Source organism: Ranitomeya imitator, chromosome 1, assembly GCF_032444005.1.
Source record: "Ranitomeya imitator isolate aRanImi1 chromosome 1, aRanImi1.pri, whole genome shotgun sequence".
Lineage (NCBI taxonomy): Eukaryota > Metazoa > Chordata > Amphibia > Anura > Dendrobatidae > Ranitomeya > Ranitomeya imitator.
Genome location: NC_091282.1, coordinates 610,174,836 through 610,191,615, shown reverse-complemented (window position 1 = coordinate 610,191,615; position 16,780 = coordinate 610,174,836). Strand labels below are relative to the sequence as shown.

General features: G+C 45.7%; 1 protein-coding gene across 1 annotated transcript in view; it reads right to left on the bottom strand.

Annotated features, from left to right (window-relative positions):
• HCN3 (hyperpolarization activated cyclic nucleotide gated potassium channel 3) overlaps positions 1–16,780 on the bottom strand; it is a 118,543-nt gene that overhangs the window by 3,838 nt on the left and 97,925 nt on the right. Inside the window, exons 4-7 of the mRNA XM_069769278.1 lie at positions 2,976–3,194; positions 2,746–2,892; positions 2,422–2,662; positions 2,119–2,283 (exon numbers count right to left, since the gene is read on the bottom strand). Coding sequence (XP_069625379.1) covers positions 2,119–2,283; positions 2,422–2,662; positions 2,746–2,892; positions 2,976–3,194 — 772 coding nt within the window. The remainder of the gene's footprint in view (positions 1–2,118; positions 2,284–2,421; positions 2,663–2,745; positions 2,893–2,975; positions 3,195–16,780) is intronic.

The window sequence follows — 16,780 nt, the reverse complement described above, 5'->3', positions numbered from 1 at the left end:
ACCTCCCTCACTCCTTAATGTGAACCCTTTACAAGCAGCTTTGTCTTCCTTGATCTGGGCTTTATCATACATAGTTAGGTCTTGACATGGCTGATAAATAACAATACCCTGGGTAAAGTTCTAGCTTCTGGCTGGAGGTGAGAGCCAGGTTTGTCAGAAATTTGCCTGGTTTGCGTTTTGCTGGTGCACCTTTGCTGCTTTATTGCCCATTTGGATGCAGTAGTGAATTAATTCAACATATTTGTGATGCTTTTCTCTGAGATTGTGTATGAGAAAAATTGCCGATTCATTTCTACATTAATCTCTGTGGACCAGTGAGTCGCCAAAATCTGCCAAATCTGAGCACAAAGCTCCACTTCACCTTCCAGGCTCTGTGTAGAATTGTTTTTCCCTTTCCCTCACAGCTGGCACCTCTTGGAGAAGAGAATCTTATTTTATCTACAGTCACTTTTTATGTTTCTCGTAAGTGATATGTCTTATTTAACTTTACCACACACCTTCTGACACACTGGGGGAGAGAGGATGCCCAGTGTGCGGCGGAACACCTTGGAAGATGTACAAGGAAGACCCTGGCAGAAGGAAGAGGGGTGACCTTCCAGCATAAAACTGAGTCTGATCCCTGCACTCATTATCGTCCCTAGACTGTTCCTTTCCCCCCTGCTTGATCATGTGCCCAGGCCCTTGCTGGCCCCGAACTTATCCTGTCAAGTGCTTAGTAGTGATCAATGAATATATTCGTTATTTGAGATTTCCCTAGCACGCTCGGGTGTCCTCCGAGTATTTTTTATTGCTCGGGGATTTAGTTTTCATCGCCGCGGCTGAATGATTTACATCTGTTAGCCAGCTTGATTACATGTGGGGATTCCATAGCAACCAGGCAACCCCCACATGCACTCAGGCTGGCTAGTAGCTGTAAATCATTCAGCTGCGGCGATGAAAACTAAATCTCCGAGCACTAAAAAAATATTCGGAGGACACCTGAACGTGCTCAAAAAATCTCGAGTAACAAATATACTCGCTCATCACTAGTGCTTAGGCCAGCGAAACACTACTATACTAAGACAACACTAGGAGGTATGACAAACAATCGGAAAAGCCTCAACAAATAGCACTCCTCTATTTTATGTACAGGAAACTTCACTGCTGCACCAGGAGCAAACACTACAGCTTCTTCAGAGACTGGCACCTCCAAAGGGGTCACCATAGATGAACTATAACCAGCAAGGAATGAAGCTAGCAGTGGATTTATATAGTGGAGGGGAGTGGCCACAAGGTGCTGCAGATGAGAACTCAAGCTCCACATTCACAGTCAGAAGAAAAAAGGTCCTTAACCCTTTCAGCACTAAACAAAAGTAAATCCACTCCAAGATAAATGATAGACAGATACTAAAGAGTACCTGTGATCCATTTAAAGTTGTGACCTGATCCCAGATCCTCCAGGAGTCACATCAGGACATGACACCTTCAAAACTTGTTAACTAATACTCCCTAGCTCTCTATACACGTATAGTATCTGGCCAAACATGCACGCTTCTGTTCCTTTAGACTCATGTCTCCACTATGATGCCTTGGTAGCTCCACACGACTCCATATGGCTGCCTTTTCAAGACTACTCTGCCCTTCAAAACACCTCTATCCTCTGTATCTCCAGACTCATCTGTCTCCCCCTCGGTACCTCCAGACTCATCTTTCCCCATTATCTCCAGACGTGCCTGCCTTCTCTTAGTATCTTTTAGACTCTTCTGCCTCCACTCAGCGTCTTCAGTCTCTTGCAAGATATCTTCAGACTTGTCTGCCCCCCCCCCCCCCCTTGCTTTCTCAGTATCTTCAGAATCATCTGACCCAGTTCAGTATCTCCAGACTCGCCTGACTCCCTCTCAGTATCTCCAGAATCGGCCGCCTCCCCCTCGGTATCTCCAGACTTGTCTGTACCCCCTTCCACCCTCAAATCTACAAATTCCTCTGGCAGTGGCTTATTTTTCAAAAGTGCAAAGGATTGGGCTTGGGAAATTGGTGGCAGTTTTAGTCTGTGTTTGACCATCGTTAGTGAATTGACTGAAGAAAATGACTAGAGAAAAACATTGGCCGTTATTTGCTGCTCCTCTTCTCTCTACTCACCTATCCTGTCCAGCCGGTCCATGGCCACAGTCTCAAATGCTCGACGCATCATTGGATATTCATCCAGGACTTCATTGAAGTTGTCCACAGACAGGGAGTAAAGGCGACAGTAAGTGTCAGCGCGTACACTGGCCGTCCGGCGTCCACGTGTCAGTAGGCAGATCTCTACAAGACAGCAGCCATGTATATAACATAGGGAGATGCATACAGATCATGTACATGTTACCAGTGATGACTACAGGATTCTCGTCACATTTGTATTGTTAAGTTACGAGGGTCGTGGACTTCTAAGTGAAGACTAACCTCCAAAGTAAGATCCATCTGAGAGCTTGGTCTCCTTGCTGCCTCGGGTCAGTATGCTGACCACTCCATGTTGGATGAAGTACATCTTTTTCCCTACTGTACCCTCTCGAATTATGTAGTCGGCGGGCTGGAAAACCTCGAAGCGAAGCTTAGTTAGCATGGCGGTCACAAAGTTTGGGTCAGCATTGGCGAAGAGAGGCATATTGGCCACAAGGTTCCGACAATTAAAGTTTACGATCTCCTTAAGTAGTAAAAAGAGAGAAGATGGCTCAGAGGAGGTTGTGGTGGGAGTGCAGAAGATCGGGTAGTAATGACCAGACTTACTTCTCGGAGCGGCTCGCTGAGTTCTCCTAGAATGTTCTCCTCATCAAACATTTTGCCCTGGTAGCGATGCTCATAATACTCGTGAATTCTCTGTCGTGTGTCGGGCGGTAGCTTGTGGAAGGACATGTACTGCTCCACCTGCTTATACTGTAGGGCACAGAGCACAGAGATGACGCACGGCTGACATCATACCTTTCATACCTGTGCCACAGGTCACTCAATGTTCTCACCTTCTCCTGGTACTGACGGCGAGACGAGTCTAAAGACTGGATGAGGGCTGTGGCGTGACCAATAAACATGGCGTAACATGTGGCCCCCACAATCATACTGAGCATGGTCAGCCACACATCGGTCATTCCTTCCGGTGCCTGCTGCCCGTACCCGATGCAAAGCATGTGGCTCATGGCCTTGAAGAGCGCGTGGGAGTATTGCTTGCCCCAAGACTCATTCTGGTGAAGAAAAGATGTGAGGTAAGAGAGGACCAGACAATGCCAGTACAGACAAACCCAAAATCTACACCCTCTCCAGATGCATTGTGGGAGTCCTGTATGTGACCATCATACATACCTAGTCTTCACCATACTTTTGTTACATGCTAAAGACAGGTGTAAGCAGACAGGCAGTGGCATAATTTGGGCTGCCAACACCCAGGGTAAAACAAGAATTTTGTGCCTCCTAACGAGTGGACCACTAGCGCTCCCTGAGTCTTTCCATCAGTCTAGTGCTAAAAACCCTTGTGACCAAAGTGCATGGACTGCATTTCATTTTCCAGTAATGTTCTGCTTTTTGCTGAAATTCAGGATAAAATTTGTTATACATTGATCTAAGGGGCAACGTTTATCCTTATGGAGAGTAACATACCACCTCTGGCTTGTCAAGGTAAGGAGGCTTATTCGCCATGCAATGCTCCTCTGGGAAATATAATATGCAAATTGCCTCTTCAGAGAGAAAGAGGACTTGAACTCTATAGCGCCACCTGTTGGAAGTAGTGATCCTACAAGTCATAATCAACCCTTTAACGAGTCGTGCAATATGACTTAGGATAAAAGAAACTTATTTAAGTCATATTGCACGACTCGTTAAAGGGTTCTCATTCTCTCTGAAGAGGCAATTTGCATATTATATTTCCCAGAAGAGCATTGCATGGTGAATAAGCCTCCTTACCTTGACAAGCCAGAGCTGGTATGTCACTCTCCTTAAGGAGAAACGTTGCCCCTTAGACCCCAGTCCAGAGCCTCCCGTCTAGCCAAATTAGTTCTCATGCTTCACACTGATGAGGGCCAACAGCCCGAAACACCGTGTCTGCGAATTGAGATACTTATTTTTGGCTTTTATCCTAAGTCATATTGCACGACTCGTTAAAGGGTTGATTGTGACTTGTAGGATCGCTAGTTCCAACAGGTGGCGCTATAGAGTTTAAGTCCTCTTTTTCTCTGAAGAGGCAATTTGCATATTATACATTGATGTAACTTTTTATGACATTTTTTTTTTAAAAATGTATCATTTTATTACTAGTGATGAGCGAATATACTCGTTACTTGAGATTTCTCGAGCATGCTCGGGGGTCCTCCGAGTATTTTTTAGTGCTCGGAGATTTAGTTTTTCTTACCACAGCTGAATGATTTACATCTGTTAGCCAGCATGAGTACATGTTGGGGTTGCCTGGTTGCTAGGGAATCCCCACATGTACTTATGCTGGCTAGAAGATGTAAATCATTCAGCTGCGGCAAGAAAAACTAAATCTCCGAGCACTAAAAAATACTCAGAGGACCCCCGAGCATGCTCGAGAAATCTCGAGTAACGAGTATATTCGCTCATCACTATTTATTACCCTAAACCTGACCCTAGGCTAAGTCTAGTCTAAACCCTAACTAGTGATGAGCTCGGGTTTTCCTGAGCACGCTTGGGTGATCTCCGAGTATTTGTAAGTGTTCGGAGATTTAGTTTTTGTTGAAGCAGCTGAATGATTTACAGCTACTAGCCAGGCTGAGTACATGTGGGGGTTGCCTGGAGGCTAGGGAATCCCCACTTGCAGTGGCGTAGGAAGGGGGGTGCGGGGGGGGCGGTCCGCCCCGGGCGGCACAATGCTGGGGGCGGCCGGCGCTGCAGGAGAAGAAGATTAAAAAAAAAAAAAAAGACGCCCCTTTAAATCTTCGGGCGGCGCCGTCCGCCGCCACGACCAGGGCCAGCTCCCCCCACCCCCGGGTCCCGCCCCCGCCCCCCGCTCTAATACTCACCTCTCCTGGTTCCTGCGGCTTCAGCGTCCTCTGACTCTGCGACGTCTCAGAGCAGAGGGCGCGATGACGTCACTACTGTGCGCGCCGCTCTGCCTCTCTGTCCTGAGCGTCGCAGAGCCGGAGAGACGCTGACTGCACCGGACCTGCGCTGGGAACGGGAGAGGTGAGGATTTTACTTTTTTTTTTTTTCTTTATTTCTGACTGTCTGGGGCTGGGGCAATGCTGGAGACCATGGGGCAGATTGCTGGACACACTGGGGCAATACAGGAGACCATGGGGCAGATTGCTGGACACACTGGGGCAATACAGGAGACCATGGGGCAGATTGCTGGACACACTGGGGCAATACAGGAGACTATGGGGCAGATTGCTGGACACACTGGGGCAATACAGGAGACCATGGGGCAGAATGCTGGACGCACTGGGGCAATGCTGGAGACCATGGGGCAGATTGCTGGACACACTGGGGCAATACAGGAGACCATGGGGCAGATTGCTGGACACACTGGGGCAATACAGGAGACCATGGGGCAGATTGCTGGACACACTGGGGCAATACAGGAGACCATGGGGCAGATTGCTGGACACACTGGGGCAATACTGGAGACCATGGGGCAGAATGCTGGACACACTGGGGCAATACTGGAGACCATGGGGCAGAATGCTGGACACACTGGGGCAATACTGGAGACCATGGGGCAGAATGCTGGACACACTGGGGCAATACTGGAGACCATGGGGCAGAATGCTGGACACACTGGGGCAGTACAGGAGACTATGGGGCAGAATGCTGGACACACTGAATACTGGAGACCATGGGGCAGATCTCAGGACACATTGAGGCAATGCTGGAGACCCTGGGGCAGACTTCTGGACATACTGGGGCAATACTGGAGACCATGGGGCAGATTGCTGGACACACCGGGGCAATACTGGAGACCATGGGGCAGAATGCTGGACACACTGGGGCAATACAGGAGACCATGGGGCAGATTGCTGGACACACTGGGGCAATACTGGAGACCATGGGGCAGAATGCTGGACACACTGGGGCAGTACAGGAGACTATGGGGCAGAATGCTGGACACACTGGGGCAATACTGGAGACCCTGGGGCAGATTGCTGGACACACTGGGGCAATACTGGAGACCCTGGGGCAGATTTCTGGACACATTGAGGCAATGCTGGAGACCCTGGGGCAGACTTCTGGACACACTGGGGCAATGCTGGACACTGGGGCAGATTGCTGGACACACTGGGGGTAATATACTGGACACACTGGGGCAATGCTGGACACTGGGGGTAATATGCTGGACACACTGGGGCAGACTGCTGGACACACTGGGGAAAGGCTGGACACTGGGGCAGATTGCTGGACACTGAGGGCAGATTGCTGGACACACTGGGGGTAATATGATGGACATACTGGGGCAGATTGCTGGACACACTGGGGGTAATATGCTGGACACACTGGGGCAGATTGCTGGACAACATGGGGGTAATATGCTGGACACACTGGGGCAGATTGCTGGACAACATGGGGGTAATATGCTGGACACACTGGGGGCAGGACTTGAGGCATGGGCAGAATGTAGATACGGGGCATGATTGGAGACACGGGGCAGGATTGGATCATGGGGCAGGACGGATACGATGGAGGCTGGTGGGGCAGGATGGGGAGATCATATGGGGTAGAATGGATACTCATGAGGGCAGGATACGACAACATATGGCTGGAGCCAGGAATGAGATAAACGGGGCCAGGGTGGGGAATATTATTACCATAGGGGATAATTAAGGGATATTGTTACTGCAGTGATGTATTTATTTTATTTTTTGAGTATACTGTTTTAAATGGGGGGGCGGTCCTGTTACTGTGCAGAGTGACACTATATCACCTTTTTTTCTTCATGTGGTGTAATGTAGAAGTTGTGAAAAATTAAGTAATGTGTTCTGCAAGCGGAGCTCGAGATAACTGTGTTATTTCCTGCAGAAACGAGTCCTGGCTGGAAGGAATGATGGCGGTCTGTGCTGGATGAAAGATGAAGGACTTCACCTAGAGACGTCACTGGTGAGTCAGTGTTACCTATACACTGACACTATACACTGTATACTATATAGAGGTCCTGTGTATAATGTCACCAGTGATCTCTGTATTACCTCTACACAGACACTGCATACTAAGTACAGATCTCCTGTGAATACTGGCACTTATGGTGATAGTATTGTGGTTTTTTTGTTATTACTGATCAGTATTGTAGTATTCAGTCACTATGTGGTGGTAATATGTGGTCTGGAAATGGTGCGGTGGTATTTGTCCCTTGTATGTAGTATTATTCGGTCACTATGTGGCCTGGTCATGGTGTGGTGGTATTAAGTCACAGGTGTGGCATGTGGGGGTGACACCATTAGGCCCAGTTTAAGTTCTACAAAACAGGAAAACCATTTTTGGTAACCTTTGTGTGTATTGAGCTGGGGGGGGGGGATGGGGGGGGGGGGGGCGCCAAACTCGGGAACAGCCCCGGGCGGCAAAAGCTCTAGCTACGCCTCTGCCCACTTGTGTTCAGCCTGTCCAGCAGCCATAAAACGTTCAGCTAAGGTGACAAAAACTAAATCTCGTTCAGTTACAAATACTCGGAGGTCACCCGAGCGTGCTCAGGAAAACCCGAGCAATGAGTACACTCACTCATCACTAACCCTAACCTAAGTCCTAGTTCTAACCTATCCCTAAAATTATCTCTGTGGCTTACACAAAGTATGTAAAAACTTAGTTTATTACAACATTAGTGGGTAGTTTTGAGGCATATTTTTACAAGGCACACTTTAAATTTGGAACTGTTCCCCCAACAGGTCTCTGTTTATCTTCTCACAAAATTACAAGTGAGTGAAGAGGCAGAGACCGGTGAGAGAGCACATTGCTGCCTTTATAATCTAATCTCAATCACTGCCTATACAGAGTGCCACATAAGTCAAACTTATCTTGAGTGCTACCCTCTCCTTTACTCATCAAGACCTCTGTCAAGCACTAAATTGCAGCCCTGCGACGCTCCAAGAAGTGTGGAAGTAAGTGATGGTCAAAATTTAGCATCCTGTACAATTTGGTGCCCAAGGCAGCTGCCTTGGTGCCCCTCCTCCCCACGCTATGCCACTGCCTACATGCTAATGTACCAAAACTGTCATGCTAATACCAAGACCTCACCAGCCATCAGCGTGTCTGCTGCCATACTCTACTGCCAAACTAGGAAGCCAGGGGATCAAAAGTCATTGATGAGTGATAGAAGGGATGAGAGACAGGACAAAGGAGGAGTGAGGGATAAATAATTGGATGGATGAGTGATGTCGTACAGGAGGAGGAATGAGAGAGAAACCACGACACGGACTATCATAAAATACAGACAAGAAATATTCAAATAAAATTGCATTTATTGACCAGATCGTGGCAAACAGTAGTACTGCAGAAAAACATGTGCACGTATCAGGACAGAATATATCATAAAATTAAAATAAATATACAGTCATTTATTTTAATTCAATGTAATAAATAGTGGTCCAAAATGGGAAAAAGATGAAATAAAAGGTATTTTTGGTTACTGATCACAATATAATTTTAAAAAAATCTTTGATCACATAAAACAGCTCCCAAAGAAATAAATAATGAGAGGAAAAATTCATTAAAAAAATAATATAACAAGTGTGGGAAAAATCAGTGAAACAATTACAAGAAAATTAAATTGACCAAAATGATTATATACAGTACAGACCAAACGTTTGGACACACCTTCTCATTTAAAGTTTTTTCTGTATTTTCATTACTATGAAAATTGTATATTCACACTGAAGGCATCAAAACTATGAATTAACACATATGGAATTTTATACGTATCAAAAAAGTGTGAAAACAACTTAAATTATGTCTTATATTCTAGGTTCTTTTGTTTTGATGACTGCTTTGCACACTCTTAGCATTCTCTTGATGAGTTTCAAGAGGTTGTCACCGGGAATGGTCTTCCAACAATCTTGAAGGAGTTCCCAGAGATGCTTAGTACTTGTTGGCCCTTTTGCCTTCACTCTGCGGTCCAGCTCACCCCAAACGATCTCGATTGGGTTCAGGTCTGGTGACTCTCCTTCTTGGTCAAATAGCCCTTACACAGCCTGGAGTTGTGTTTAGGGTCATTGTCCTGTTGAAAAATAAATGATGATCCAACTAAACGCAAATCGGATGGAATAGCATGCACTGCAAGATGCTGTAGTAGCCATGCTGATTCAATATGCCTTCAATTTTGAATAAATCCCCAACAGTGTCACCTGCAAAGCACCTCCACACCATCACACCTCCTCCTCCATGCTTCACGGTGGGAACCAGGCATGTAGAGTCCATCCGTTCACCTTTTCTGTGTCGCCCAAAGACACGGTGGTTGGAACCAAAGGTCTCAAATTTGGACTCATCAGACCACAGCACAGATTTCCACTGGTCTAATGTCCATTCCTTGTGTTCTTTAGCCCAAACAAGTCTCTTCTGCTTGTTGCCTGTCCTTAGCAGTGGTTTCCTAGCAGCTATTTTACCATAAAGGCCTGCTGCACAAAGTCTCCTCTTAGCAGTTGTTGTAGAGATGTGTCTGCTGCTAGAACTCTGTGTGGCATTGACCTGGTCTCTAATCTGAGCTGCTGTTAACCTGCGATTTCTGAGGCTGGTGACTTCGATAAACTTATCCTCAGAAGCAGAAATGACTCTTGGTCTTCCTTTCCTGGGGCCGTCCTCATGTGAACCAGTTTCTTTGTAGCGCTTGATGGTTTTGCCACTGCACTTGGGGACACTTTCAAAGTTTTCCCAATTTTTCGGACTGATTGACCTTCATTTTTTAAAGTAATAATGGCCACTCGTTTTTCTTTACTTAGTTGCTTTTTTTCTTGCCATAATACAAATTCTAACAGTCTATTCAGTTGGACTATCAGCTGTGTATCCACCAGACTTCTGCACAACACAACTGATGGTCCCAACCCCATTTATAAGGCAAGAAATCCCACTTATTAAACCTGACAGGGCACACCTGTGAAGTGAAAACCATTTACAGTGACTACCTCTTGATAGTGTGCAAAGCAGTCATCAAAGCAAAAGGTTGTTACTTTGAAGAACCTAGAATACTAGATGGTTGCCCGATTCTAACGCATCGGGTATTCTAGAATATGCATGTCCATGTAGTATATTGCCCAGCGACGTAGTATATTGCCCAGCCACGTAGTATATTGCCCAGCCACGTAGTATATTGCATAGTCACGTAGTATATTGTCCAGTCACGTAGTATATTGTCCAAACACGTAGTATATTGCCCAGCCACGTAGTATATTGCCCAGCCACGTAGTATATTGCCCAGCCACGTAGTATATTGCCCAGCCACGTAGTATATTGCCCAGCCACGTAGTATATTGCCCAGTCACGTATTGCCCAGCTACATAGTATATAGCACAACCCACGTAGTACGGCATATTGCCCAGTCACGTAGTATATTGGCCAGCCACAGTGTATAGCAGAGCTACGTAGTATATTGCCCAGTCACGTAGTATATTGCCTAGCGATGGAGTATATTGTCCAGCCACATAGTATATTGGCCAGTCACGTAGTATATTGCAGAGCCACATAGTATATTGCCCAGTCACATAGTATATTGCCCAGCACAGAGCCACGTAGTATAGAGACTTAAAAAAAAAAAATAAACATATACTCACCTTCCGAAGGCCCGTTGGAAGTCCTGCTTTACTCACCATCCGCCGCCTTTCCCGCTCCTCGGGACGCTGCCGGGATCGCTCCATTGCAAGCGTCAGCTTCCGGTGGTCCCAGGGCTGGTGTGAGCAGGACCTATGATGACGTCGCGGTCACATGACCGTGACGTCACGGCAGGTCCTTGTCGCACACCAGCCCTGGGACGGGACCGGAAGCTGCCTCTTGCAATGGAGCAGTCCCGGGAGCGTGGCGAGGAGCGAGAAAGGCAGCGGAGGGTGAGTATAGCAGGTTTTTTGTTTTTTTTAAATTATTTTTAACATGACATATTTTTACTATTTGTGCTGCATAGGCAGCATCAATAGTAAATAGTTGGGGACACACAGGGTTAATAGCAGCGGTAACAGAGTGCAGTACACCGCGGGCCGTTACCGCTGCCATTAACCCTGTGTGAGCGGAGGGGATTATGGAGCGGGCGCCGGCCAGTGAGTGCAGGGGAGTAGGGGAGGGACTAATCGGACTGTGGCCGTCGCTGATTGGTCGCGGCAGCCATGACAGGCAGCTGTCGAGACCAATCAGCGAACGAATAACCGTGACAGAAGGACAGACAGACGGAAGTACCCCTTAGACAATTATGTATATAGATAAGACATAATTTCAGTTGTTTCACACTTTTGTTAAGTACATAATTTCACATGTGTTAATTCATAGGTTTTGATGCCTTCAGTGTGAATGTACAATTCTCATAGTCGTGAAAATACAGAAAATTCTTTAAATGAGGTGTGTCCAAACTTTTGGTGTGTGTGGGTGTGTGTGTGTGTGTGTGTGTGTGTGTGTGTATATATGTGTATATATATATATATATATATATATATATGTATATATATATATATATATATATATATATAGTCAAAGGTGATGAAAAAAATTGGTGATAAAAAATGGTAATAATTAGAGGTAATATGAGGATAAATCAATCCCCTAAGGTGACAAGACAAGTGCAACAGAGTCAAAACAAAGATAAAGCATTATATGAATGCAAAGTTCCAGATGCAAGAAAAAAAAAGTATATAACTGCATAAAGTGCAAGGTGCCAATGTCAAGAAAGAAAGGGGCTCTATAGCTTCAAGGTCCACTGGGTCCCAGATAACGTGCACACCCCGATGTGCATTTCTGAAGTCAATTCCTTCATCAGGAAGTGGCGTCCTGTAGAACTAGAGGGTTTTTATATTGGGCAATTGAATGGCGCCGATAATGGTGACCCGGGGGCCGAGCATAAATGGCGAATGGACCGCCAGGAGGACCCAGGAGTCCAAGTTCCCACATCATGCGATTGGTACACGCGCGGGATAGAGTACCTGGCGTTGCCAAGGATACACAACGCAGGATGCCGGGACACAGGCGGCACATGCGCACAGCCCATGACACACAGTATGGACGTTGAAAAATAAATACATAAAATATAATATTAGAAATAAACCATAGAAAAATAATAAGAATAAATTAAATGAAAATAATGAAAAATATTGAATGAAAAATTAATTTGTAAAATAAAGAGAAAAATAAATAATGAAAAGGAATAGGTAATCAAAAATAACTATTGGTCAATGGAAGAAGAATATTAATGATAATGAATTAATTATATGCATATACAGTTATGAGGGAATCCTAATAACATAATTAATCCTAGAAAGAAAAGTCCAAACATAATAAATGATTTAATTATATACAGTATATAGTTATAAGGGAATCATATTAGCATGATTTATCCTATAAGAAAGTCCAAACATAAGTAAAGTCCGCCAAAGCGTCCGCACGGCACTCAAGAGGCTCTGCACCAGATGCTCAAGAACTGATGGAGAGAAGAGGCAACCAGCAGGGATGGCAGGCAAAAACATCCTGGAAACATCAGGCGACGGCCACCAAGGTAAGTTACACAAAAACATTTATACTAAAAGCATAAAAAACATGTTAAAAAATTAAAATGGATAAAAATAATAAGATATATATAAATAAATAATCTTTATTTTTATATAGCACTAACATATTCCGCAGTGCTTTACATTTTGCACACGTTATCATTACTGTCCCCGATGAGGCTCACAATCTAAATTCCCTATCAGTATATCTTTGGAATGTGGGAGGAAACCGGAGTACCCGGAGGAAACTCACGCAAACACGGAGAGAACATACAAACTCTTTGCAGATGTTGTCCTTGGTGAGGTTTGAACCCAGGACTCCAGCGCTGCAAGGCTGCTGTGCTATCCACTGCCTATATATTAATCTTTATATAGCGCCAACATATTCCGCAGCGCTTTACAGTTTAACAGTATCAAACACAACGGACATAAGTAACAACGTTAACAATACAATAATTAAAGCGACCCTGCTCGTGAGAGCTTACAATCTACAATGAGGTGGGGGAGATACAAAGTACAGGTGTGTATTTACAATGATGTATTTACAATGATGGTCCAGCCATCTTCAGGGGGTGGGGGATAGATGGAGGTAGTGGATGGGCTACACACACACAAACATAACATGACTTTGATTAGTGAACGTGGTAGGCCGCTCTTAACAAATGTGTTTTGAGCGAGCGCCTAAAACTATGTAAATTGTGGATGGTCCTAATATCTTGGGGTAGAGCATTCCAGAGGATTGGTGCAGCATGGGAGAAGTCTTGGAGTCGGGAGTGGGAGGTACGGATTAGTGCAGAGGTTAGTCGAAAGTCATTTGCAGAGTGCAGCGGTCGGTTAGGCCGATAGAAATGAGGGAGGAGATGTAAGGGGGTCCCGTACTGTGGAGAGCTTTGTAGGTGAGAAAAAGTACTTTGAATTGTATCCTGTAATGAATGGGCAGCCAGTGTAATGACTGGAAAAGAGCGGACACGTCCAAGTAACGATTAGCTAGATAGACAACCCTGGCTGCTGCATTAAGGATGGACTGGAGAGAAGAAAGTCGCATGAGGGGGAGGCCAATTAATAGAGCGTTATAGTATTCCAGGCGGGAGTGGATCAGGGCAACAGTGAGGGTTTTTGTTGTTTCCATGGTGAGAAAAGGGCGGATTCTAGAGATGTTCTTTAGGTGTAAGTGGCACAAGCGGGCAAGAGATTGTATATGGTAGGTGAAGGAGAGATCGGAGTAAAACATAACACCGAGACAGCGCGCCTGCTGCCGGGGTGTTATTATGGTGCCACCCACGGAGAGGGAAATGTCAGATTTAGGGAGGTTAGTAGATTGAGGGAGCAGAAGAAGTTCAGTTTTGGAGAGGTTGAGTTTCAGATAGAGAGTGGACATGATGTTAGAGACTGCAGACAGACAGTCAGTGGTGTTCTGTAGTACAGTGGGGGTAAGGCCAGGGGATGACGTGTATAGTTGTGTGTCATCAGCATAAAGATGATACTGAAAGCCAAATCTGCTGATGGTCTGTCCAATTGGGGCCGTGTAGAGGGAGAAGAGAAGGGGGCCAAGGACTGAGCCCTTAGGTACCCCGACAGTGAGAGGAAGAGGAGATGAAGTGGAGCCAGAGAACAGAACACTGAAGGAGCGGTCAGAAAGATAGGAGGAGAACCAGGAGAGAGCAGTGTCCTTAATGCCATGTGACTGGAGCCTAGAGAGTAAGGGTACCGTCACACAGTGGCATTTTGATCGCTACGACGGCACGATCCGTGACGCTCCAGCATCGTAACAATATCGCTCCAGCGTCGTAGACTGCTGTCACACTTTGCAATGTACGACGCTGGAGCGATAATTTCATGACGTACGTGCGATGTAGAAGCCGTTGGTTACTATGCGCACATCGTATACAATATCATGCACACCTTTGTTACACCATGCGATCATGCCGCCACAGCGGGACACTAGACGACGAAAGAAAGTTTCAAACGATCTGCTACGACGTACGATTCTCAGCGGGGTCCCTGATCGCAGGAGCGTGTCAGACACTGCGAGATCGCTGGAACGTCACTGATATATCGCTGGAACGTCACAAATCGTGCCGTCGTAGCGATCAAAATGCCACTGTGTGACGGTACCCGAAGAGAGGGTGGTCAACAGTGTCGAAAGCTGCAGAAAGGTCGAGAAGAATGAGCAGAGAGTGGTCACCGTTACGTTTTGCTGTCAGAAGGTCATTGGTCACTTTGATGAGTGCAGTTTGTCGAATGTAGGGGGCGGAAACCGGATATATATACACCGTACAGACCAAAAGTTTGGACACACCTCATTTAAACATTTTTAAGAGTGTGCAAAGCAGTCATCAAAGCAAAAGGTGGCTACTTTGAAGAACCTAGAATAATTTCAGTTGTTTCACACTTTTTTGTTAAGTATATAATTCCACATGTGTTAATTCATAGTTTTGATGCCTTCAGTGTGAATGTATAATTTTCATAGTCATGAAAATACAGAAAAATCTTTAAATGAGAAGGTGTGTCCAAACTTTTGGTCTGTACTATATATAAGACTAAAAACATTAATTTTTACAGGAGCTAAGATAGTGGTTTACAGAAAGGGGGCAAAGCTCAAATTTTCATTTAACCCATGGGGGAGACAGTTCCCAAGGTCCATATCCATCTGGCCTCTAACCTAGCCAAGGGTGTACTTATTTTTCCACCCCTGTCATTGAGATTAATCATATCAATTCCAAATACTCTAAGGAGAGAGGCATCACAATTGTGAGGAATCTTAAAATGTTTTGAAATAGGTTTAAGGCTAAGTTCACATTTGCGTTTGTGTCCGCATGCTCTTATGCATTCCGTCAAAAAAAGGTGCGTTTGTATGCGTTTTTGCATGCGTTTGCGTTGTTTTTGCGCATACGTATGGTATTTCCCAATGGGCGTGGCTTATGGGTTTTCTATATATAGAGACACTGCACAGCTGAAATTCGCTTCTTTGGACACTGCTGCAAGATGGAGAGTTTCAATATAAATCTGGATTTATCTTTGAAATTGGCTTTTGCTTTCGCTGCGGCTTGTGACAAAGAAAGGAGAAGAGAAAGATGGAGTAGATGTCGTCATCGCTTTTGGCAACACCTGTTATGATCTGGTGGTTTAGGAGCAACATGGGACGAGCTCTGAAGGTAATGGTACCTGTACTGACCGCAGTCCCTAAGCTCAACACAACACTAGAAGTAGCCGTGGGATGCTCCTAGGCACCTCGTCACAGCCTGAGAAGTAACTACCCCTAAAGATAGAAACAAGAAAACTATCTTGCCTCAGAGAAAATCCCCAAAGGATAGATAGCCCCCCACAAGTAATGACTGTGAGTGGAGAGGGAAAAGACATACACAGAATGAAACCAGGATGAGCACAGGAGGCCAGTCTAGCTAGATAGATAGGACAGGATGGAATACTGTGCGGTCAGTATAAAACACTACAAAAAATCCACACAGAGTTTACAAAAATCTCCACACCTGACTAAAGGTGTGGAGGGTAAATCTGCTTCCCAGAGCTTCCAGCTACACAGAATTAATTCATACTGACAAGCTGGACAAACATAGAAAGCACAGAACGGATAAGTCCACAACCTGTGGACAGAAAAAAGCAAGCAAGAACTTACCTTTGCTGAACTGGTCAGGATAACAGGGAAATCCAAAGAGATGTGAATCCAACCAGGAACCATTGACAAGTGGCACAAGCTGAAGGAAAGAGCCAGGCTAAATAGCCGAGCAGAATAGACAATCAGTGGAAGCAGCTGCTGACTGCTAAATCCAAAGAGCAGCCATTCCACTTAAAACCACCGGAGGGAGCCCAAGAGCAGAACTAACAAAAGTGCCACTTACAACCACCGGAGGGAGCCCAAGAGCGGAATTCACAACAGTACCCCCCCTTGAGGAGGGGTCACCAAACCCTCACCAGAGCCCCCAGGCCGATCAGGACGAGCCAAGTGAAAAGCACGAATCAAATCGGTGGCATGGACATCGGAGGCAACAACCCAAGAATTATCCTCCTGGCCATAACCCTTCCACTTGACAAGATACTGAAGCCTCCGCCTCGAAAAACGAGAATCCAAAATTTTCTCAACCTCATATTCCAACTCTCCCTCAACCAACACCGGGGCAGGAGGATCAACTGAGGGAACAACGGGC